We start from the raw sequence: 20,073 nt of genomic DNA, 5'->3' as shown, positions 1-20,073 counted from the left end.
TAGTGCGGCGATTTACTTCCTCAGTAGTTCTGCTTCAGTATGGCGAGGACTGCAGCGCGTGTGTTTCGTATTGGGGAGTACTCAGTCTCTCCTGTATAAGTTGTCCTCTTAGGAGGACCGCAATGTCAGATGCCGTGATGCGCTGATGCGGGACCTGGCAGCCGGCTCGGGTGGCTGCCATACATGCGACGCTGGAGTTAAGGACAGCTCCTGTCCTGGACCGGAGCCTGTTGGTAAACAACCCTGGACTACCCATCAATGCTGGCTGGCTACTGTGCTGACTTCAGTACTGGATGCTAGACTTCGTTATTCGCGACTAAGAATCACTGAACTTCTTGTGAAGCAGTAAGTTTAAGACCAACGCTGGTACAGTCTCACACACTTGATGTCACGATACTATAACCAGAGAATCCAGCGCTAATGACATGAACGACATCGATCCTACCGGTCGAATGATTCAGGCTAGTGCGGGTGGAGTATGTATGTTGCTTAGGAGAGGCTCCGCTCTACTATGTCGTTAATAATGACCGAATCGTTTCTACTCTTCTCAAATTGTCAGCAGGCATCAGTTTCGCTACATTTGCTTAACGAAGTTACTACAATAACTTAACTGCTTAATCAAACTCCTGTGAGCCAATGTTGCGTCCTACCTAGGGACTCTTACACAATGTTACGAGGGTAACAAAGGCAGTTTCTTCTGTGCTCTTCTGAGCTCGCTTGCAGTCGCACACATGTAGGTCGAGGTTGCTGCCTTCCTGACCGAGTAACGGCATTGATATGTTTGCGCTTCCCGGCTTCAGGGGTATTGATACTTCGGCGTGACTGCGACTGACCAATGCCGATTGTTGGAACATGGTGTCAGAGTATTATGCTTGTAAGAGACGAACCATCACAGGGGCATACTACTGAAGTCTCGTGCTCCATGACAATATCTTAGCTGATTCTGCACACAACGATGTTGCTTCTTTGAGCCATCAAATTTTACCTCACCCGCTATAATCCGCATTTTCAGGACATGGCACCGAGTGACTTGGGTATTGTTTGAGATTTGGTGACAGGATTTTTGACAAGTGATGTAGCCATCTTACCTGTGGCCGAGAGAGCCTAGACCTGGCTATACTGTTAAATACCTGATTACATGAGGTAAGCATTGGAAGATAAATTGAGATAACGTCAAGCAGATGTGGTTTGCAACTTCTTAATTTATTTCAGAAACAATGTTAACTCTTGCTCTATTCGCATTCAAGGAGTTGTTCCAAGAAAATACCAGATCTTAGTACAGAGACGATGTCTGGCTTGTACCGTCCCGTCTAATATGAAATGATACTGCACCCACGTCACAGCACGCAGAACTCCTCGCCTTCTCCCTTACGATCACACCAACTATGTTGATACTACACTGAGGTGGGAGGTAATGAGACAGAGATATGCACATATTCAGTTGGTGGCACTATCGCGCACAAATGTATAAAAGGGCAGAGCATTGGCGGAGTAATCATTTGTACTCAAGTGATTCATGTGAAAATGTTTCCCACGTGATTACGGCAGCACGAATTTGAACACGGAATGGTGGTTGGAGCTAAACTCACGGGACATTCCATTTCTGGAATCGTTAGGGAATTCAATATTCCGAGATCCACAGTGTCAAGACTGTGCCAAAAATACCAAATTTCAGGCATTACCTCTCACCACGCACAAGTAACGGCGTTTGCTTATAGTTTTCAGTGCTAACGGACAAGTAACACTAAGTGAAATAACCGTAGAAATCAACGTGGGACGTGTGACGCGTATGATTAGGATAGTGCGGCGACATTTGGCGTTAATGGGCTATGGCAGCAGACGACCGACGCGAGTGCCTTCGTTAACAGTAAGACATTGCCTACAGCACCTCTCCTGGGTTCGTGACCATATCGGTTGAACCCTAGATGACAGAAAAACCGTGGCTTGTCAGACGAGTCCCGATTTTTGTTGGTAAGAGATGATGGTAGGGTTCGACTGTGGCGCAGGCACCAAGAAGCCATGGTCCCAAGTTGGCAACAAGATTATGGTCACGTGTTGTAAGTCCATCACAGACTTTCCAATTGGCAATGTGGTCACTGACTTTCGAATTTCCGAGGGTGATATCTATATTTACCGTCACACCTGCGCAATTTTGGAAAGTAGGTGGGTTGAGTGGCTTATTCATGACATGAAGACTGTTACTCTGCTATGCAACAATGTTCATTTTGTGTTTGCGTCCATTACGTCCGTTCGACTCAGTATTGTTGCTGTTTTTTTAAATTTTTTGTATGTGTGTAAATTTTTAATGTGTTAATGTATTGAAAATATAGATAAGTTATGTAAAAAACCGGAAATGAAATGAGCGTATGGCATCGTTGGCCGGGAGATCCCTCTTGAAAGGTCGGTCGCCAAGTGCAAGTCTTATTTCATTCGACGCCACATTGGGCGACTTGCTCTTCGGTGACGAGGATGAAATGATGATGAGGACAACACAACACCCAGTCCCCCAGCTGAGAAATCCTCCATCCCAGTCGGGAATCGAATCCGGGATCCCTTGCATGGGAGGCGAGCAGGTTACCACCCAGCTAAGCTGGTGGACAGTTATGTAAAATTTTCCAAAGGTAGTCATTATTTCTATTGCCACTGCGTGTTCGTCGCAGAGCTGTCGTATCTTTGTCTCTGTCATGTCTTTATCTGGCACCAAAATCGTGGCCATCAGATGGTGACCAGATGTTGCGATCTCGGCTGTAACTGGCATGTGGAGTAATGTCCCATTTCTGTAATATGGCTTCCGTTTACATTGTATTTGTAAGTGCAGCTCCTCTAACACTTTCCCAAGTTCTTGCATCACCATGGCACTGCGAATCGCATTTATCTGGCCAGTTTAAATCATTTGTCTCTTTTGCATTACCATTGGGCTGCTCTTTGACTGTACATGAAAACTACAGGGACCTAGTAAGAACATACCTATGAGGCGAGTCTAACCTGTATCACATATAATTCGGCCTTATGTACAGATGCTCAGTATCAAGTTTCTTCGTCCTCCTCTTAAAGATGACGTGAATTAGAGTCTGCAGTTCCTTTCTATTTGTAGGCAGGTTGTTGACACCGGGCTGAATATGATGAACTTCCTCCATGACATGAAAATTTATGGTACAGCCTTTTGATGAGTGAGCCTAACCAGGTGTCTTATTGCTATGGTTAACACATTCATATCCTCCGCCTTAACTAGTATCACTGCGTTTTCACACATTTCGTAAACAGGTCACGGGTCCGGCCACAAACTTATTCCATTTTACATTTCATGTCCTCACTGGTATTCTTTTCGTAATTCTCACTGCCATTTATAGGTTTTATGACCTGTGCATTTTCATAATTTTCCTCTGTTAGCTATTGCGTGCTGTCACACTCCGATATGTGCTGCGTGGCGTCACACCTTGCATTCATTGCACTTCCAATTTTTTTTTTTTTTTAAATTTGTGAATATATCATTCTTTGACTCTTCCTTGTCTAGAGGTAGGCATGCTGTCCGTTCTGTATTTTCCTATTAGCCACTGCCAGAAACTCCACTCCTCTCCGTTATTCTTATTGTTGACCTTTTTATTGTCCATCTCATTATCGCCTTTGTGTATGTTGTCAGGCACGTTTTAGAGTTGTGTCTTTTCGTTTTACCCTTCACATTAGACCAGAAATTTTTGGCTCTCTACGCGTCTCGCTTTCTTTTCGACGGAGGTTTCCGTTTCTTACGAAGATGACAGATAACTTTATAATCCATTTGATCAGTGGGCTCTGGTTTAACAGTTTTATTTCTGTATAATGCTTCATCTTCTTCTACCGTCAACCTGACATTTGCTGCGTTTGTATTTACTCTGACGTTTCCTGTGATGCCCGCCAGCAGATTACACAGTGGTTTAGAATTCATATTCGGTTCTTTGAATTTGCCGCTACAGGAACATTCTTTGAATTTGCCGCTATAGTAGCATTTGGTACGTCGATCAGTCTTTATTTCGTTGGTTGCATGATTTCTTCCTTGTCGCTGATCGAATGTACACTGGAGCTCCTTGATATTTTTACAATTATTTTTTAGATGGTCGCGCTATCCACAGTGGGAGCATGTAGGTTTGTTTTCCTTATAGTACTTTGCAATTTGCACATATTCGTGGCAGTTACAGCGTTTGGTGACTGCAACGTAGTTGTTCACAGTAGTTGATCGAAATCCAGTGTATATTCTTTTCGGTGTAACCGAATGTGCTTTGATTTTTGGATTTCCCTCCAGCAGATAATTTACTGTAAGTTCTCTCGTGGTCCTGTTTTGAAACTGACTGTTGTTTCTTCTAAGAAATGCTATATATCGTTCCGTCCAAGTTCTGTTCGTATAATGACTCAATTCTCTTTCTGAGGACGTCAAACACTATCAGTTTCGGTCTACGCTTCCTAATGGCTCGCATACCATTTCTTTATTCAGCTACGAAATTTGTTTTACATTCCTGATGTCCTCTTCTATTTCTGTTTTCATTTATAACTACATTGTGCGCTGTCTTCATTTTCTAGATTATTTTCTTTCTTCGGATCAATTAGCTCTGTCAGATGCGTGTGTATTCCCTTTGCACCTTTCTTGTCATTGGATTTAATGAAAAGTGTGCTTCCTTGCGTGGCCTGTGTTACCTCAATCTCTGATTTAGTGGCAACCGTCTGAACAAGTGGAGCAATGGCTTCCATGATAGTGGACGAACGGATCGTCTTGTATTTGTTTTCTTCCCTAGGCCTGGAATTTTTTTCTGGTTGGTTTATACATCCAGTCAATTTTGCGTGCTATACTGCCTAATAAGTGTAACCATTTTGGTTACGCGGAATTCCTCATCAGTATACCGTATTATGTCCTCGAGGTCGTCTGACTACAATTTCAAACACAGATAATGACTTAGGCAATTGCATCCAGCCTGAGTGACTACACAACCTACGCAAGGCGAATTGGGAATTTTTAAAGGTAGAATTTAAAATACAACCACTGCAGGGTATCTGCTACTGAATTACTAGAGCAGAATTTGAAGAACAGTGTTGTGTTCCCATTTGTCCAGGAGACTGGCAATATTGAAGTTAAAGAAGAAGAAAGTAGCGGAACCTGATAAAATCCTGGCAGAATAGCAACTGCTAGTGGACCAAATTAAGCCATATATAACAGTGTTATTAAGCGAACGTCGGTCGGGTGCAGAGAATTTGAAAAATCTCGAATAGCAGCACACTAAAAAAAAAAAAAAAAAAAAGAGAGAGAGAGGTAAGACAAAGACTCAAGAGAACCGAAATCTTCCATGGTGATTTGTTTGGTAAATTCTGCAGCCAAAGTAAAGGAGAGGGTTCGGTGCCGCCGCCTGAGTGACCACAGACAGTTAGTGGGTAGTGGGCTTGGGCCCACTGCAACCGGTTTCGGGAAATGGAAATCTACCGAGGATGCGATAAATCATGCAGTGAATATTGTGAACACCACACTCGACAAGTATCTTACAGGCATAATGACTGATATAGCTGTGGCGTTCGATAGTTTGTGGCGGCCTACCCTTTTAAAAAGACTCAGATGGACTGTCCCAGGTCTCTCTACAACAGTTGACGAGATTACTGCACAAACATGCAGGTGCAATTAGAATGTCCTGGTAAGAAAATTTTGAAAGTCATTGCAAAAGCCCGGCCGGAGTGTCCGTGCGGTTCTAGGCGCTACAGTCTGGATCCGAGCGACCGCTACGGTCGCAGGTTCGAATCCTGCCTCGAGCATCCATGTGTGTGATGTCCTTAAGTTAGATAGGTTTAAGTAGTTCTAAGTTCTAGGGGACTGATGATCTCAGTTGTTAAGTTCCATGGTGCTCAGAGAGCTTAGTTATTACTGACATATTTGAAATTGTGTTAAAATATTATGTGCTATATTCATGCCAGTTCACGTGCAACAGATTAAAATAAAGTAGAAAATAAAAAATAAAATATTAAATTATCAGCGAGGAATTGTGCAAGCTGGTGGTGGCTCCATAATGGTGTGGGCTGTGCTTAAATGGAACATACTGGGTCCTCTGGCCTAACTGAACCGATCATTGAATGGAAATGGTTATGTTCGGCAACGTGGAGACCATTTGCAGCCATTTATAGTTTTCCCAAACAATGATGGTATTTTTATGGATGACAGTGCGCCACGCCACCGGGCCACAGTTGTTTGCGATTGGCTTGAAGAACATTCTGGACAATCCGAGCGAATGATTTGGGTACCCAGATCGCCCGACATGAGTCTCAACGAATATTTATGAGACATAATAGAGAGGCAAGTTCGCGCACATCCTGCACCACCAACACATCACTGTGATGGACGGCTGTAGAGGCAGCGTGGCTTAATATTTGTGCAGGGGCCTTCCAACGACTTGTTGAGTCCATGCCACATCGAGTTACGGCACTACGCCGGGCAAAAGGAGGTCCGACACTATATTAGGAGGTATCCCTCGACTATTGTCACCCCAGTAGTGTAATGATGCTGCATCTCCCTATCACTGTATGGCTACTCATACTCCTGTTTTAGCCCTGCCTGGCTCTTGCTACTCTATACATCTCATTTGTAGCGTACTACTCACCTCCTCTTCCTTCTGATCTGCTCTGTTACTATGCCTGGAACGTCCTGTTCCCAGAGTTTTATTCTCTCAGTTCATAATTTCCACACGTTATACCGCCTATCCCCGACATCATCTGATCCTGAAGACATGCTTCCATTGCTTTGGCTCTAATTGCATTCTTCAGAGGTGGATGGAAGAAGAGAGGTGTCTCTCCTCATACAGGGTGTATTATAATTAATGGCGTAAACGCATACAGTTGAAAGTACACGACACTAGAAGCAAAAAATGCAAAATGCATACCTTAAGAGCTACGAGCAATTTTTCATCCTCTGTGAAGCAAATCTTTTCTACTGTAAGCTCTTTCCTTTCGATATTTTGGGAAGTGATAATATGGACCAAAACAAGAAAAAAAATTTCCAGTAAACATGTGATCTAAAACGCATACCTTAAGAGCTATGGTACTTTGAAACACAACTCTTCTAATGAGCAAGTGCTCATAACTTTTAAGGTATGCCTTTTAGAGCACATGTTTACTGGACTTTTTTTCTTGTTTTTGTCTATATTATCACTTCCCAAAATACGGAAAGCAAAGAGCTTGCAATAGGAGAGATTTGCTTCACAGTATGGAAGATGAAAACTTGCTCGTAGCTCTTAAGATATGCATTTTCGACCTTATGTTTACAGAGACTTTTTTGCTTCTAGTATAGTCTACTTTCAACTGTATGCGTTTACGCCATTAATTATGATACACCCTGTATAGTTACGCATTGCATCATAAGCCTCTCATTGGCTCCTCATGACGTATAGGTGTCCCTACAAAAGACATTCTCTCTTCTCACACTCTGTGTGTAATGATAATGCCCTTCTTTATAGGCTAATTTCTTGATGGACTGGCGCCTGGGTGTCGGCTATTTCATTGGCTTCATGGCTACTTAGCGATCCTACACCTAGCTTCCTCGTGACAATGCGGCAAAACTTCCAAGACGTCCTTCACTCTCAGTTGCTATTTTCTCTCAAGGCTTGGCTTTTTCTTTGTGTACAGTCTCCATCATTCCTCGGCCATTGTGTGGCCATCATCTACAGACCGATTACTCGGTGATTTTCGAGGTATAATGACTCTTCAACGACTAAAGTGCACTTCTATAAACAAAATTAGGCAACGGCCTTGCCGCACTGGATACACCGGTTCTCGTGAGATCACCAAAGTTAAGCACTGTCGGGCGTGGTCGGCACTTGGATGGGTGACCATCCAGGCCGCCATGTGCTGTTGCCATTTTTCGGGGTGCACTCAGCCTCGTGATGCCAATTGCGGAGCTACTCGACCGAACAGTACCGGCTTCGGTCAAGAATACCATCATAACGACCTGGAGAGCGGTGTGATGACCCCACGCCCCTCCTACCCGCATCTTCAGCTGAGGATGACACGACGGTCGGATGGTCCCGGTAGGCCACCCGTGGCCTCAAGACAGAGTGCTTTATAAACAAAATTGCTGCCAAATCATCAACCGTTGAGAAAAAAAACATGTTGCTTTGTAGGACGAGTATATAGACAAAATTTAACACCAAGTCTCACGGTCGCAGTTCGATTTTTTTCTCCCCTACTGATGAGCTTGTACGTCGAAGAAGCAATGATGGAAATAAAACAAAGCTTCAGGAGTGGGATCAGAATTCAAAGGGAGAAAACACCAATGATGAGATTCGCTGATGAGGTTGCTATCCTCAAAAAAAGAGAGTAAGAATTACAGAGCATACTGAATGTAATGACTGCCTACTGAGCAGATAAGATAGAGTGGGGGCAAACCGAAGAACGAAAAAAGTAATGTGGAATAGAAGAAATGAGATCAGAGAGAAACGTGAAATAAAAACTTGGGAGAGCGAAGTAGATGAAATGGAGTTGTGCTTCCTTGGAAGCAAAATAACGTATGACAAACGAAGCAAGAAGCACATAAAATGCAGAATAGCGCCGGCATAGAGACCATTCCAAGCAAAAAGAAGTCTACTAGTATCAAACATCGGCAGTAATTTGTGCAAGAAATTTTTGAGAATGTATGTGCGGAGCACAGCATTGTGTGCATTGTATGCATGGACTGTGGGAAAAACGGAAAACAAAACCACTGAAGCGTTTGAGGTGTGGTGCTATATAAAGATGATGCGGCAAGAAATGAGTAGATTTTCAGCAGAAGCTGTGAGAAGAGAACATGTGGAATTGACAAGAAGAGGGGACAGGATGATAGGACATGCGTTAACGCATCAGAGAGTAACTACCATGGCACTAAAGAGAACTGCAGAAGGTAAAACCTGCAGGGGAAGACAGAGACTGGGATATGTTCAACAAATAATTGAGAATGTTGCCTGTAAGAGTTACTCTGAGAGGAAGAGGTTGGCACAAGAGAGTGTTCAAAATTGTTCAAATGGCTCTGAGCACTATGGGAGTCAACTTCTGAGGTCATCAGTCCCTTAGAACTTAGAACTACTTAAACCTAACTAACCTAAGGCCATCACACACATTCATGCCCGAGGCAGGATTCGAACCTGCGACCGTAGCGGTCGCGCGGTTCCAGGCCATGAGAGTGTCATGGTGGGCTACATCTAATCAATAAGAGGAATTATCATAAATATTAAAACTTTTTTCTATCGATGGTACGACCAGACAATCTAATAGGGAATTTCATAAATCATACGAGGGTCGTTTCAAAACTTCTACACACCGTTAGATAGAATGGAAGAAAATAATTTATTTTACAGAATACCTTTATAGGCTTTCAGCATAATCTCCACTCTTGGTTCTCAACGTTTTGGCAAGTTTTGTGCTCCGTATAGGGCACACTCAATGTTGAGCTGATGATTTCTCGGGTCAGCTCACTGGAAGCTTCATAAAGTGGACCAAAATGTTTGCCACGGAATTGTTTCTTCAATTTGGGAAACAAATCTGGTGGGATCATATCAGGACTATATGGTGAATGGGGAAGTATTCCCCATCCATATTTGTTGAGCATTTCTCTCAGAGGTAGGGCAATATGCGGTCTTGTATCATCGCGCAAAATGCGGACTCCAGCTGCAAGCACGTCAGGCTTTCTTTGACGAATTTTCCGGTGCAAAATATTGCGCAAAACATCTTGCAGTACACGCCTGCTAAAGACGTCCTCTGGGGCCTCTGTCTGCAGCTATGACCCCATTCATGTCATAAACAAAGATCACCATCAGTTTCACCTTTGATTGTTGGCGGCAGAACGTTTCGGGCATGGAGAGACGGAACTTTCAGATTGTGACGACTGAGCCTTCAGTTTTGGCTCAAAATCTCGTATCTGCTTCTCGTCAAGTGCAACAATCCTTTTCAGAAACTGTTCTCCTTGTGTTCAGTAGCACTGAAGGTTACTGCGATTCTTCAGCAATCTGCTTTCTACGCTTCACTCAGATCAAGCTGAACCTGTCTGGCAGTAACTTTCCTCACTTTTGAATTGTAAGGCGGCAAGCTTTTGCCTCCTTACATAATCAGTTAACGTAATTTATTTATTAGATAGATTAATTATATCATTTGGGATCGAATGTTGGGGGGGAGGGGGGTTATCAGAGTATTAAAGTTAGAGATTGATACTGTTTCATACCAACAACTGAAGTATTGCATGCTTTACAAAAGTAATTTTTGCGCTGGCTAGGACAGCGAGAGGAGCTGAGAAAGTGACGGACTTCAGGGTTGGGGGCAAGCTGGGAGCTTTTTCTGAGGACCGAAGGGCATAATTTTACAGCCCGCTGCAAAGTCGTCCTGTGTAGCAGCCCAACGAGGTTTGCCTTCCATCTGGAGGACATGCGAAAGTTAAAATGGGATAATAAAGGTAGCCGCCTAACAAGAATCATCTGCAATTTTTTGAGTCCTATTGGAATGTGTCTCCTGTCGCCATACAGGCACTCACAGTCGATGATAAAAATTTATTCCCATACAAAATGAATAGCGCTTTCCCATCACCGTACACAGAAGGCATTGTGATTGGCCAAGTTCTTCAAGAGGACTTCGATTTAAATTGTTCTAGAAGCTTCTAGAACATTTTATGTGAACTGCTCGGAGATTGGCCAGCTGTCTCGTGTCTAGAAAGAGTGGCTAAGTTGAGAGTCCAGATTAGTGAATCGAGGTTTGCAAATATCAAAGTGGAAAGTGTCGGGGACTCTCTGGTGGGTGTCCAGCTGACATGCATCTCTGGAGAGTGTATAATTTAAGACATTGCTGGCAAAGTGTGCAGCGATCACTCTCAAACTTAGTCTGGGAAGGTGCTGATTGTGCAGAATCGTTTTGTTTCTCTGTGATCAGAGAGAAAAATCGGCGCTTTTCCATGGAGCTATAAGTTTTCCAAATTGTTCACTTGAGTGAAGTGTCTGCTCCTGGCAAGAGTACAAGCAGATTGTTTTGGCTTCTGTAGTTGAGTAACTATGAACGTAGAAATGTTTGAATAGAACCACACGCCGTTTGTGCAATTGAAATCACATCTGTGCATCATACTTCACCTCCACAATAACCACAGCCTTCTGCAGATCGGCGTGGTAGATATGCTTTCCACTCAACTATTTATCGTGAGATATGCGCCACACCTTGAAAAATAGGGAACTGTAATGATAAATGTGTTCAGTTCCACTAGATAGTTCACTGAGCTCTCTGTTGTCAGCGCCAGAGACAGTGGAGATTTTTACTAACAAAGAGACTACACAGCACCAACCATTTAAGCGTTCCTGCTGTGAAAATGAGAGTGAGGAGTGAATTTTGCGTAGAAGATGGGTCTTGTGACAATCTTAAGTTTAGTCTGACAAGTAGAATTAATTGAGTGTTGTAACTGTGCAGATTCTATTTTTCAATTTTCTTGATTTTTTGTAATAAATGTCTTCATGGGATTCTACTACTCTAATTTAACTAGGATTAGTCTTTACCCCACTGAGCCTGAATCGGTTATTTAAGAACATTAATCAGTTAGGTCAGTTAAATAATTTTTGTCTGACATCTGAGAGCATTCAATCGTAGCAGGGCTTGTCAGATAGCAACATATTAAAATCACAACCCACTCCAGAAGCGACAGACATTCTATCCACTATGAAACTTGCTTTCCCTGTACGTGTAGTGTATTCCGGATACCATGGCAGCAGCTCGTCCAGCGAAGGCATCGGTGGCGGCGGTAGAGGCGGCCAGCGACCTGGGCTACCTAACGCGGCCTCTCCACTGGGCGGCCATCATGCGACACCCGCGCAGCGCGGCCGGCTCTGTTCTACTCTTCCGGCTGCGTACCCTCTTCTTTGCGACCGTCTGCTTCACATTCTTATGCTCTCAGCTCACCGTGATGTGCCGTGAGGGCACCACGGACCTGGATGTCTTCACGCTGACGCTCAGTGTGGCTGATACCACCGCCATCTGGCTCGTCCGCCTGCTACACATCGCTATGTGTGAGCGCGACTTCCACAGGCTCGCTCTTCAGGTCAGTATGGCCAAATCCAGTCATTCTCAAGTACACTGGATAACGGACACCTGTTTGGGAGATATTATCATCCAGCAAACCATATTTACGTTTCTCTTCGTCTCCGTATATAACTACACTGCCCTAAAAAAGTGAACTTGTCACATTGAGCCCACTCATCAGTATTACATTGCACCCCCTCCAGCATGGATGAAAGCACTGTTCAGTTGAGAAAAGTATCTTAAACCTGTGCTATCCTCTCGTGAAAGAAGCTAGCCAACAACAGTTTAAGTGGTCCTTCATAATCAGGATACTGATAGTGGGATGGAATTTACTTCCTAGAAGGTCCCACATATTTTCACTTAGGCCAGATCTGGGGATCTTGATGCCCATGGGATTAACTCAACATCAATCAGGCACTTCAGCGAGGCACCTGCAGTGTGTAGATGAGCATTACTCTGTTGAAAAATGCCACCACTGTTCTGTCCCATGAGTGCTAAAGTAGGATTATCAATGAAATTCGCCAGCAGGCGTATAATTGAGATGTTATTTTATTTTGATTACCAGTTTCGGCATTCCACTATGCCAATTTCAGGCCCCATATGCAGCTCTCAAAAATAAACGACATTATTATACAGTACCGTATAATCCATAGTCAAAATAAAATGACATCTCAATTACATGGCTGTTGGTGAATTTCGTTGATAATTACTTGAACAGCCGGTGTCCCCTGTCCATGATGGATCAACAGAGACGTAAACTAGTTGGGCCACTGTTACATCTGAATGCCCACAAATGTCAATATTGCATGATTCCGTCAGCTGGCATAATGGAGACTCACAATCAGGACACTTCAGACTTGTCAGGCGCTGATAACGCTGTCTCATATGAGTGCAGTTTACAGTGATCACTCATGTGTTCATACCTCTTTTATACTCTACCAGGTATATACTCCACGAGGCCTGGTAACAACACTAAACACAAGCACCGCTAATACCCTCTGGTTTTATTTGTCATGGAGAATTGCACCTCTCATCATTTATATACCAGCGGATGGTGTGTATCTGTAGGAAGTTACCTTGACATGCGAATATGTCTTGTGCATGTTTCCTGCTTTCATTAGGAAATATGTATATAAAAAAATCACCGTATGGTTTGCTCTCTCAGTTGCACGCTAAAAACCTCAACTTCTTCCAACATTGCCAGAATGTGTCCTTTAGATTTATGTAGCTCTCCCAAATGCATATCAATGATACCAGCAGAGTGCTTACATGTTAACAAAAACTGTTTTCTTATTGTGCATTGAAGTGTGCTGTTTCATACTTATTTCAAACGTCTTGCACATTTGGTAAACAGACAGTTTTTTGCAATACCATTTATTGTAAAATAATAAAGGCCTACATAAACTTGCAACGAATATCTAGCAATAGTTAATACATATGTTTCACAAATGCAACCGAGAACCGTATATTGAATGGCTAGAATTCTACGGATCCACGTTATATCGGGATGTGCTCTAAGCAAGAGCAACAAATGTATATGAATTCCTAAGGGACCAAATTGCTGAGGTCGTCGGTACCTAGACTTACACCCTACTTAAACTAACTTACGGTAAGGACGACACACACACCCACCCCCGAGGGAGGACTCGAACCCCCGGCGGGAGGGGCAGTGCGATTCGTGACACGGCGCCTCTAACTGCACGGACACTACGCGCGGCTAAGGAAGAGCATTACGACATTTAATGTTCGCAACATACACTATTGGCCATTAAAATTGCTACACCAAGAAGAAATGCAAATGGTAAACGGGTATTCATTGGACAAATATATTATACTAGAACTGACATGTCATTACATTTTCACGCAATTTGAGTGCATAGATCCTGAGAAATCAGTACCCAGAACAACCACCTCTGGCCGTAATAACGGCCTTGATACGCCTGGCCATTGAGTCAAATAGAGCTTGGATGGCGTGTACAGATACAGCTGCCCATGCAGCTTCAACACGATACCACAGTTCATCAAGAGTAGTGACTGGCGTATTGTGACGAGACAGTTGCTCGGCCACCATTGACCAGACGTTTTCAATTGGTGAGAGATCTGGAGAATGTACCGGCTAGGGCAGCAGTCGAACATTTTCTGTATCCAGAAAGGACCGTACAGGACCTGCAACATGCGGTCGAGCATTATCCTGCTGAAATGTAGGGTTTCGCAGGGATCGAATGAAGGGTAGAGCCACGGCTCGTAACACATCTGAAATTCTGAAATGTAACGTCCACTGTTCAAAGTGCCGTCAATGCGAACAAGAGGTGAGCCAAGCGTGTAACCAATGGCACCACATACCATCACGTCGGGTGATACGCCAGTGTGACGATGACGAATACAGGCTTCCAATGTGCCTTCACCGCGATGCCTCCAAACACGGATGCGTCCATCATGATGCTGTAAACAGAACCTGGATTCATCCGAAAAAATGACGTTTTGCCATTCGTGCACCCAGGTTCGTCGTTGAGTACACCATAGCAGGCGCTCCTGTTTGTGATGCAGCGTCGAGGGTAACCACAGCCATGGTCTCCGAGCTGATAGTCCATGCTGCTGCAAACGTCGTCTAACTGTTCGTGCAGCTGATTGTTGTCTTGCAAACGTCCCCATCTGTTGACTCAGGGATCGAGACGTGGCTGCACGATCCGTTACAGCCATGCGGATAAGATGCCTGTCATCTCGACTGCTAGTGACACGAGGGCGTTGGGATCCAGCACGGCGTTCCGTATTACCCTCCTGAACCAACCGATTCCATATTCTGCTAACAGTCATTGGATCTCGACCAACGCCAGCAGCAACGTCGCGATACGATAAACCGCAACTGCGATAGGCTACAATCCGACCTTTATCAAAGTCGGAAACTTGATGGTACGCATTTCTGCTCCCTACACGAGGCATCACAACAACGTTTCACCAGGCTACGCCGGTCTACTGCCGTTTGTGTATGAGAAACCGGTTGGATACTTTCCTCATGTCAGCTCGTTGTAGGTGTCGCCACCGGCGCCAACCTTGTGTGAATGCTCTGAAAAGCTAATCATTTGCATATCACAGCATCTTCCTCCTGTCGGTTAAATTTCGCGCCTGTAGCACGTCATCTTCGTGGTGTAGCAATTTTAATGGCCAGTAGTGTACATATCTCATTTATATCAGAATCAGGAGCACTATACGATGGTTCACTGACGATGCTGTTGTGTGCAGGAAAGTATCGTCATTGAAATAGAGTAAGGAATTGCAGAGAGCTTCGACAACAGTTTCACTTGGTGTAATGAGTGACATTTCTCTATAGATGTGGAATAATGTCTGGTAGTGCAAGTAACAAAGAGAAAATACCTGACAGTTTTCAACATTATGGGTTAACGTTTCGAGCAAGGCACATCATATGACGATTTGGGGCTATACTGAGCTGTGATATGAAATTGGACTATTATGTAAAATCAGTATTAGGCAAGGCGAATGGAGGTCTTAGTTTTGTTGGATGGATTCTCGGGAGGTACAGTTCATCTGTAAACGAAATAGCACACAAGACGCTAGCGTGAATAATTCTAGGGTCTCGTTTCCGTGCTCGGAGTCCTTATCTCGTAGGTAGACAACAGACATCGAACTCCGATAGCAGCGGATCGGTATAGCGCATGCGAAAGTGGAACAGAAATGCTCGTTGGTCTTAAATGGGACACCTTAGAAGAAAAAGTAGCCTAATGTCATGAACCCCCGTTGGGTAAACTGAAGAAATTAGCGACCATTATATACCCCGCGTAGGAATCATGAGAATACTGTAAGAGAGATAAGGGCGTGTACAGTCAAGAGAAGTATACTAGTATCAAACAAAAGTCTTAGTTTGAGGAAGATTTTTTTGAGAATGTACGTTTGGGGCACAGCGTTCTATGGTAGTGAGACGTGGACTTTGGGAAAACAGGAACAAAAGAGAATCGAAGTATTTGATATATGGTGCTACAGATGAATGTTGAAAATTAAGTGGGCTGATAAGATGAGGAGTAAGAAGATTCTCCACAATATTTTGAAAACAGGGACAAGAAGAAGGGACAAGATCATAGAACAACCGCTAAGACATCAGAGAATGACGAACATGGTACAAGGGGCAGTTGTGGAGGGAAAGAGACATTTGAATATCCAGCAAATAATCGAGGATTAAGTTACAAACGCTACTCTGAGATTAGAAAGTTGGGACAGGAGAGGAATTCTTGGTAGGCCGCATCAAACCCTTCAGAAGACTGATGACTAAAAAAATAAAATAAAAAAGACAGACGCATACTGCAGCCTTTTTTCCTCGGTCAAACGACAAGGAACTATAGATAATATTGGTACTAAGTAAGCTCCTCCACGGTGGCTTGTGAAGTATGTACGCAGATGTAGATAGTCCATATAAGGTTTATGTCAGGAGTGGGCTCTAATCTTACATTAATTAGCTGCAAGCGGAAGGACTTGAGGCCAACGGCCTTGCCGCGGTAATAATATCGGTTCTCGTCAGATCAGCGAAGTTAAATGCTGTTGGGCTGGGTTAATACATGTATGGGTGAGCATCCGGTCTGCCGAGCGCTGTTGGCAAGCGGGCTACATTCAGCCCTTGTGAGGCAAACTGAGGAGGGTGGTGTCCAGACCACATGCCCCTCCATATCTGCATCCAGTGACGTCTGTGGGCTGAGGATGACACGGTGACCTGGCGGAGTTACGTTTTTTAAACGGATGGAAATGATTCGAAGAGAAGCTAACAGTTTACATTAATGATGAAATATTTTATTTCATTAATAATGAAACATTTATTTTTCATTTTATAACCATCACTCATGAACACCATTCCGTTACACAACAATAAACAAGGAGTTACTTTTGTGAAGTGCTTTTCAGCTTGTTCAGTTTCGCTTTGCCCTGTTTGTAATCCAGCTGGTAACTGCAAAGTGTAGTTCACGCATGTTCATTTAAATGTTCAGCAGTTAGTTCAGATCATTACCTTGAGCGTTGAGTACTGTGATTCATACTCATCGAGATCAGTCTCATGGCATACCCTTTTGATACTGCGCATGTTTTTTTCTGGGGCCTTCTTTCATACTTCAGTAGTTGAACCATTCCATTTCGGTCCTTTTAGTCTTTCGTCCTGTCGAAGGTCCTCTATTTCAAATCTACAGCTGCCGAATCATTTATAACTGGAACGGGACAGCCATCCGCCAGTATCAACAGGAAACCCATTTTCCACTAATTAAAATAACAGATTAGAACTGACGACGTGTTTTGATATTTAAGTGCAGGTATTTGACAATTAGAGGGACTTCTTGAATATAACAATGCTCAAAATATTTCGACGCTAAATACGCTTTGTGAAAAATACTAATGCCTGGTAAGAAATGATGATTTGTGTGTTGGCATTTAAAAGCCCCACAAACCTTTTTTTAAATTTTTTTTACCTGACATAGACGAGTTACAATGGGTAGCATTCCTGACAGGCAGTGTATTTTGTTATTGAAACACCTTCTACGGCTTATTGAATGTCAGAATCACGGGAAGTACCCTTCTATACAATCAGATCCGAGAGCTTTCATGCCACGTCATTTAATAAATATCTTACAGATAGAGCAAGCTGCGGTTGGTATTTGATACCTGTTGAGTCGTGGAAGTCAGGGACTCAGTTTTGAACTCTAAATTCTATTTTATTTATTTATTTTTTAAATAACTTACAGTATCCCTTTTGATAAATGAAACTCTTTTCTCTGCCTCGTGATGACTGGGTGTTGTGTGATGTCCTTAGGTTAGTTAGATTTAAGTAGTTCTACGTTCTAGGGGACTGATGACCATAGATGTTATTAAGTCCCATAGTGCTCAGAGCCACTTGAACCAAATGAAACTCGACTCTCCATCGTACGTCTGTCAGAGGCATTTGGCAGAAATTTTTTGCAGTTTCTTATTAACAAGGATCAGAGTCTAAACAGAAACAACTTGTGCAGTATTCCTCTTTATGAACTGTCACTTTCTGTAACGTACTGAATATAATTAAAGGGAAACTATATTTGTGGCACAACGTCATATAAATTACGGATTGTTTGGTAGGACTCATTTCCAGGCATAGAGAAATCATCCATTTGATAGCAGAAGAAAGTGTTGGGGGAAAAACTGTAGAGGAATATCGAGACTTAAACACAGTAAGCCGTTATGTAGGGTACAGTGCGCTTATGTAGAGGTGAAGAGACCCGCAGAGGATTTACTGGTGTGGAGAACTACCTGAAATCAGTACTCCTTCAGAAAAACAACTGTGTGACGTTTCTGCTTTTTTTCGCAGTGCTAAAAGTCTGTTGTGAAAAATCTGTTTACCTGGTAAAAGTTGATATTAATTTGAAATTAAAATTTTTACTTCAGTGATGTCAACTGAGTTTTCTGTAAATGGGAACCAATAGGAATATCTTGATGGAAGCACTCTGATTAATGTCATGGTAATTCCACACTCTGGCCTTGAACTGTGACATCCGTATACCGTTTCTCTCTACTACGACGGGCATTCAGTAAGTAATGCAACTTTTTTTTCTCTGACAGCAGGTTCGTTTTATTTACGATTCCAATACACCAAATTATTCGGCACCCTTATACCTACAAAAGCCTATTTTTCAACATAACCTCCGTTCCATGCGACGGCCTTAAGCCACCTTATGGAGGGGGGGGGGGGGGAGCTCTACCCAGCGTGGTACCACTCTAATGATTGACGTCGGAGCCAACGTCTTGCTGCATCAGTAACAAGCACATCACCCACGTAAAGCTTCACACGGAGTGCGTCCTTCATTAGGCCAAACAGATGGGAGTTGGAAAGTGCAAGATCCTGGTTGTAGGGTGTATGAGGAACAAGTGCCCAGTGCAGATTTGTCAGTAACCACACTGATGGACGAATGTGTCTCCGATGCCAACACAGACATCCAGTTGTGCAGCGAGGTGTTGTCGATCACCTCGAATGAGAGTTTCTGCACGTTCTAACACTGCAGGAGTCACAGCTGTGTGCTGCCGGCCGGCAACGGGAGACCAGACAAGTTTGGGCGGTCTTGTTGCGACGATGCCAGGTGCCGCATCCAGCTTATTACCATCGTTTTGTTCACTGTCAGGTCTCCGTAGACAATCTATAGGTGCGTACGAATGCCTGCGATGCTCTGGTTTCTCACCAAAAGAAATTTAATGACAGCTCTCTTTTTGGAACAACCCTCCATCACAGAGGCCATTTTGAAGGTTACATATAGCACGTCACCCATAGGAACTTCATGAAACTGCAGGAGCTGATGAAACGTGGTACTTAGGGAAGGCAGGAAAAGGTGTGGACGGGGCCTTACTCAGTTACCGTTGGTTGCTCAGTAAACTCGTACACCTTATTTAAGGAAATAATTTTTTAGAACAATCATTTTAAAAAATTGACTAACACAAGCTACACTGACGGATGAAGGCCTCATTAAGAAAGAATTGAAATTATTTGTCGGCTGAAGGCCACAAGCAATACTTCAGAACAGTTAACAGCTGAAGGCCTGAATTACAAATGAGGAAGAGAATTACACGCTAAAAAATACCAAAATAATTTTTAAAACAACCAAATAAAAAAATTGACTGTAACACGAGGTACACTGACGGCTGAAGGACGTATTAAGAAAATTTTTAATTGTTTTTCGACTGAAGGACACAAGCAATAGGAATAATTTAAACCAAATATTATTATGAAACAGAATGAGATTTTCACTCTGCAGCGGAGCGTGCGCTGATACAAAACTTCCTGGCAGATTAAAACCGTGTGCCCGACCGAGGCTCGAACTCGGGACCTTTGCCTTTCGCGGGCAAGTGGTAGAGCACTTGTCCGCGAAAGGCAAAGGTCCCGAGTTCGAGTCTCGGTCGGGCACACGGTTTTAATCTGCCAGGAAGTTTCATATTTTGAAACAAATGACACAATCAGACCAAATAAAGAAGGGAGTGAGCCACAGACAGTGCTCCGAGGATCGATCTGAGAAAAGCCCCTACAGCTGTGTAAGCGGTGAGACAGGC

The 20,073-nt window shown here is 43.4% G+C and overlaps 1 protein-coding gene and 1 pseudogene across 1 annotated transcript in view; both read left to right on the top strand.

Annotated features, from left to right (window-relative positions):
• The first annotated feature begins 7,739 nt into the window (after nt 1-7,739).
• LOC124620746 lies at nt 7,740-7,857 on the top strand (annotated as a pseudogene).
• Nucleotides 7,858-11,701: 3,844 nt separating this feature from the next.
• Nucleotides 11,702-20,073, top strand: part of LOC124620124 (odorant receptor Or2-like) — a 63,737-nt gene continuing 55,365 nt past the window's right edge. Inside the window, exon 1 of the mRNA XM_047146794.1 lies at nt 11,702-12,037. Within this exon, the coding sequence (XP_047002750.1) occupies nt 11,702-12,037 (336 nt within the window). The remainder of the gene's footprint in view (nt 12,038-20,073) is intronic.

Source organism: Schistocerca americana, chromosome 6, assembly GCF_021461395.2.
Source record: "Schistocerca americana isolate TAMUIC-IGC-003095 chromosome 6, iqSchAmer2.1, whole genome shotgun sequence".
Classification (NCBI taxonomy): Eukaryota; Metazoa; Arthropoda; class Insecta; order Orthoptera; family Acrididae; genus Schistocerca; species Schistocerca americana.
The sequence above is the reverse complement of the archived record's forward strand: the minus strand, read 5'-3'. Positions and strand labels throughout refer to the sequence as shown.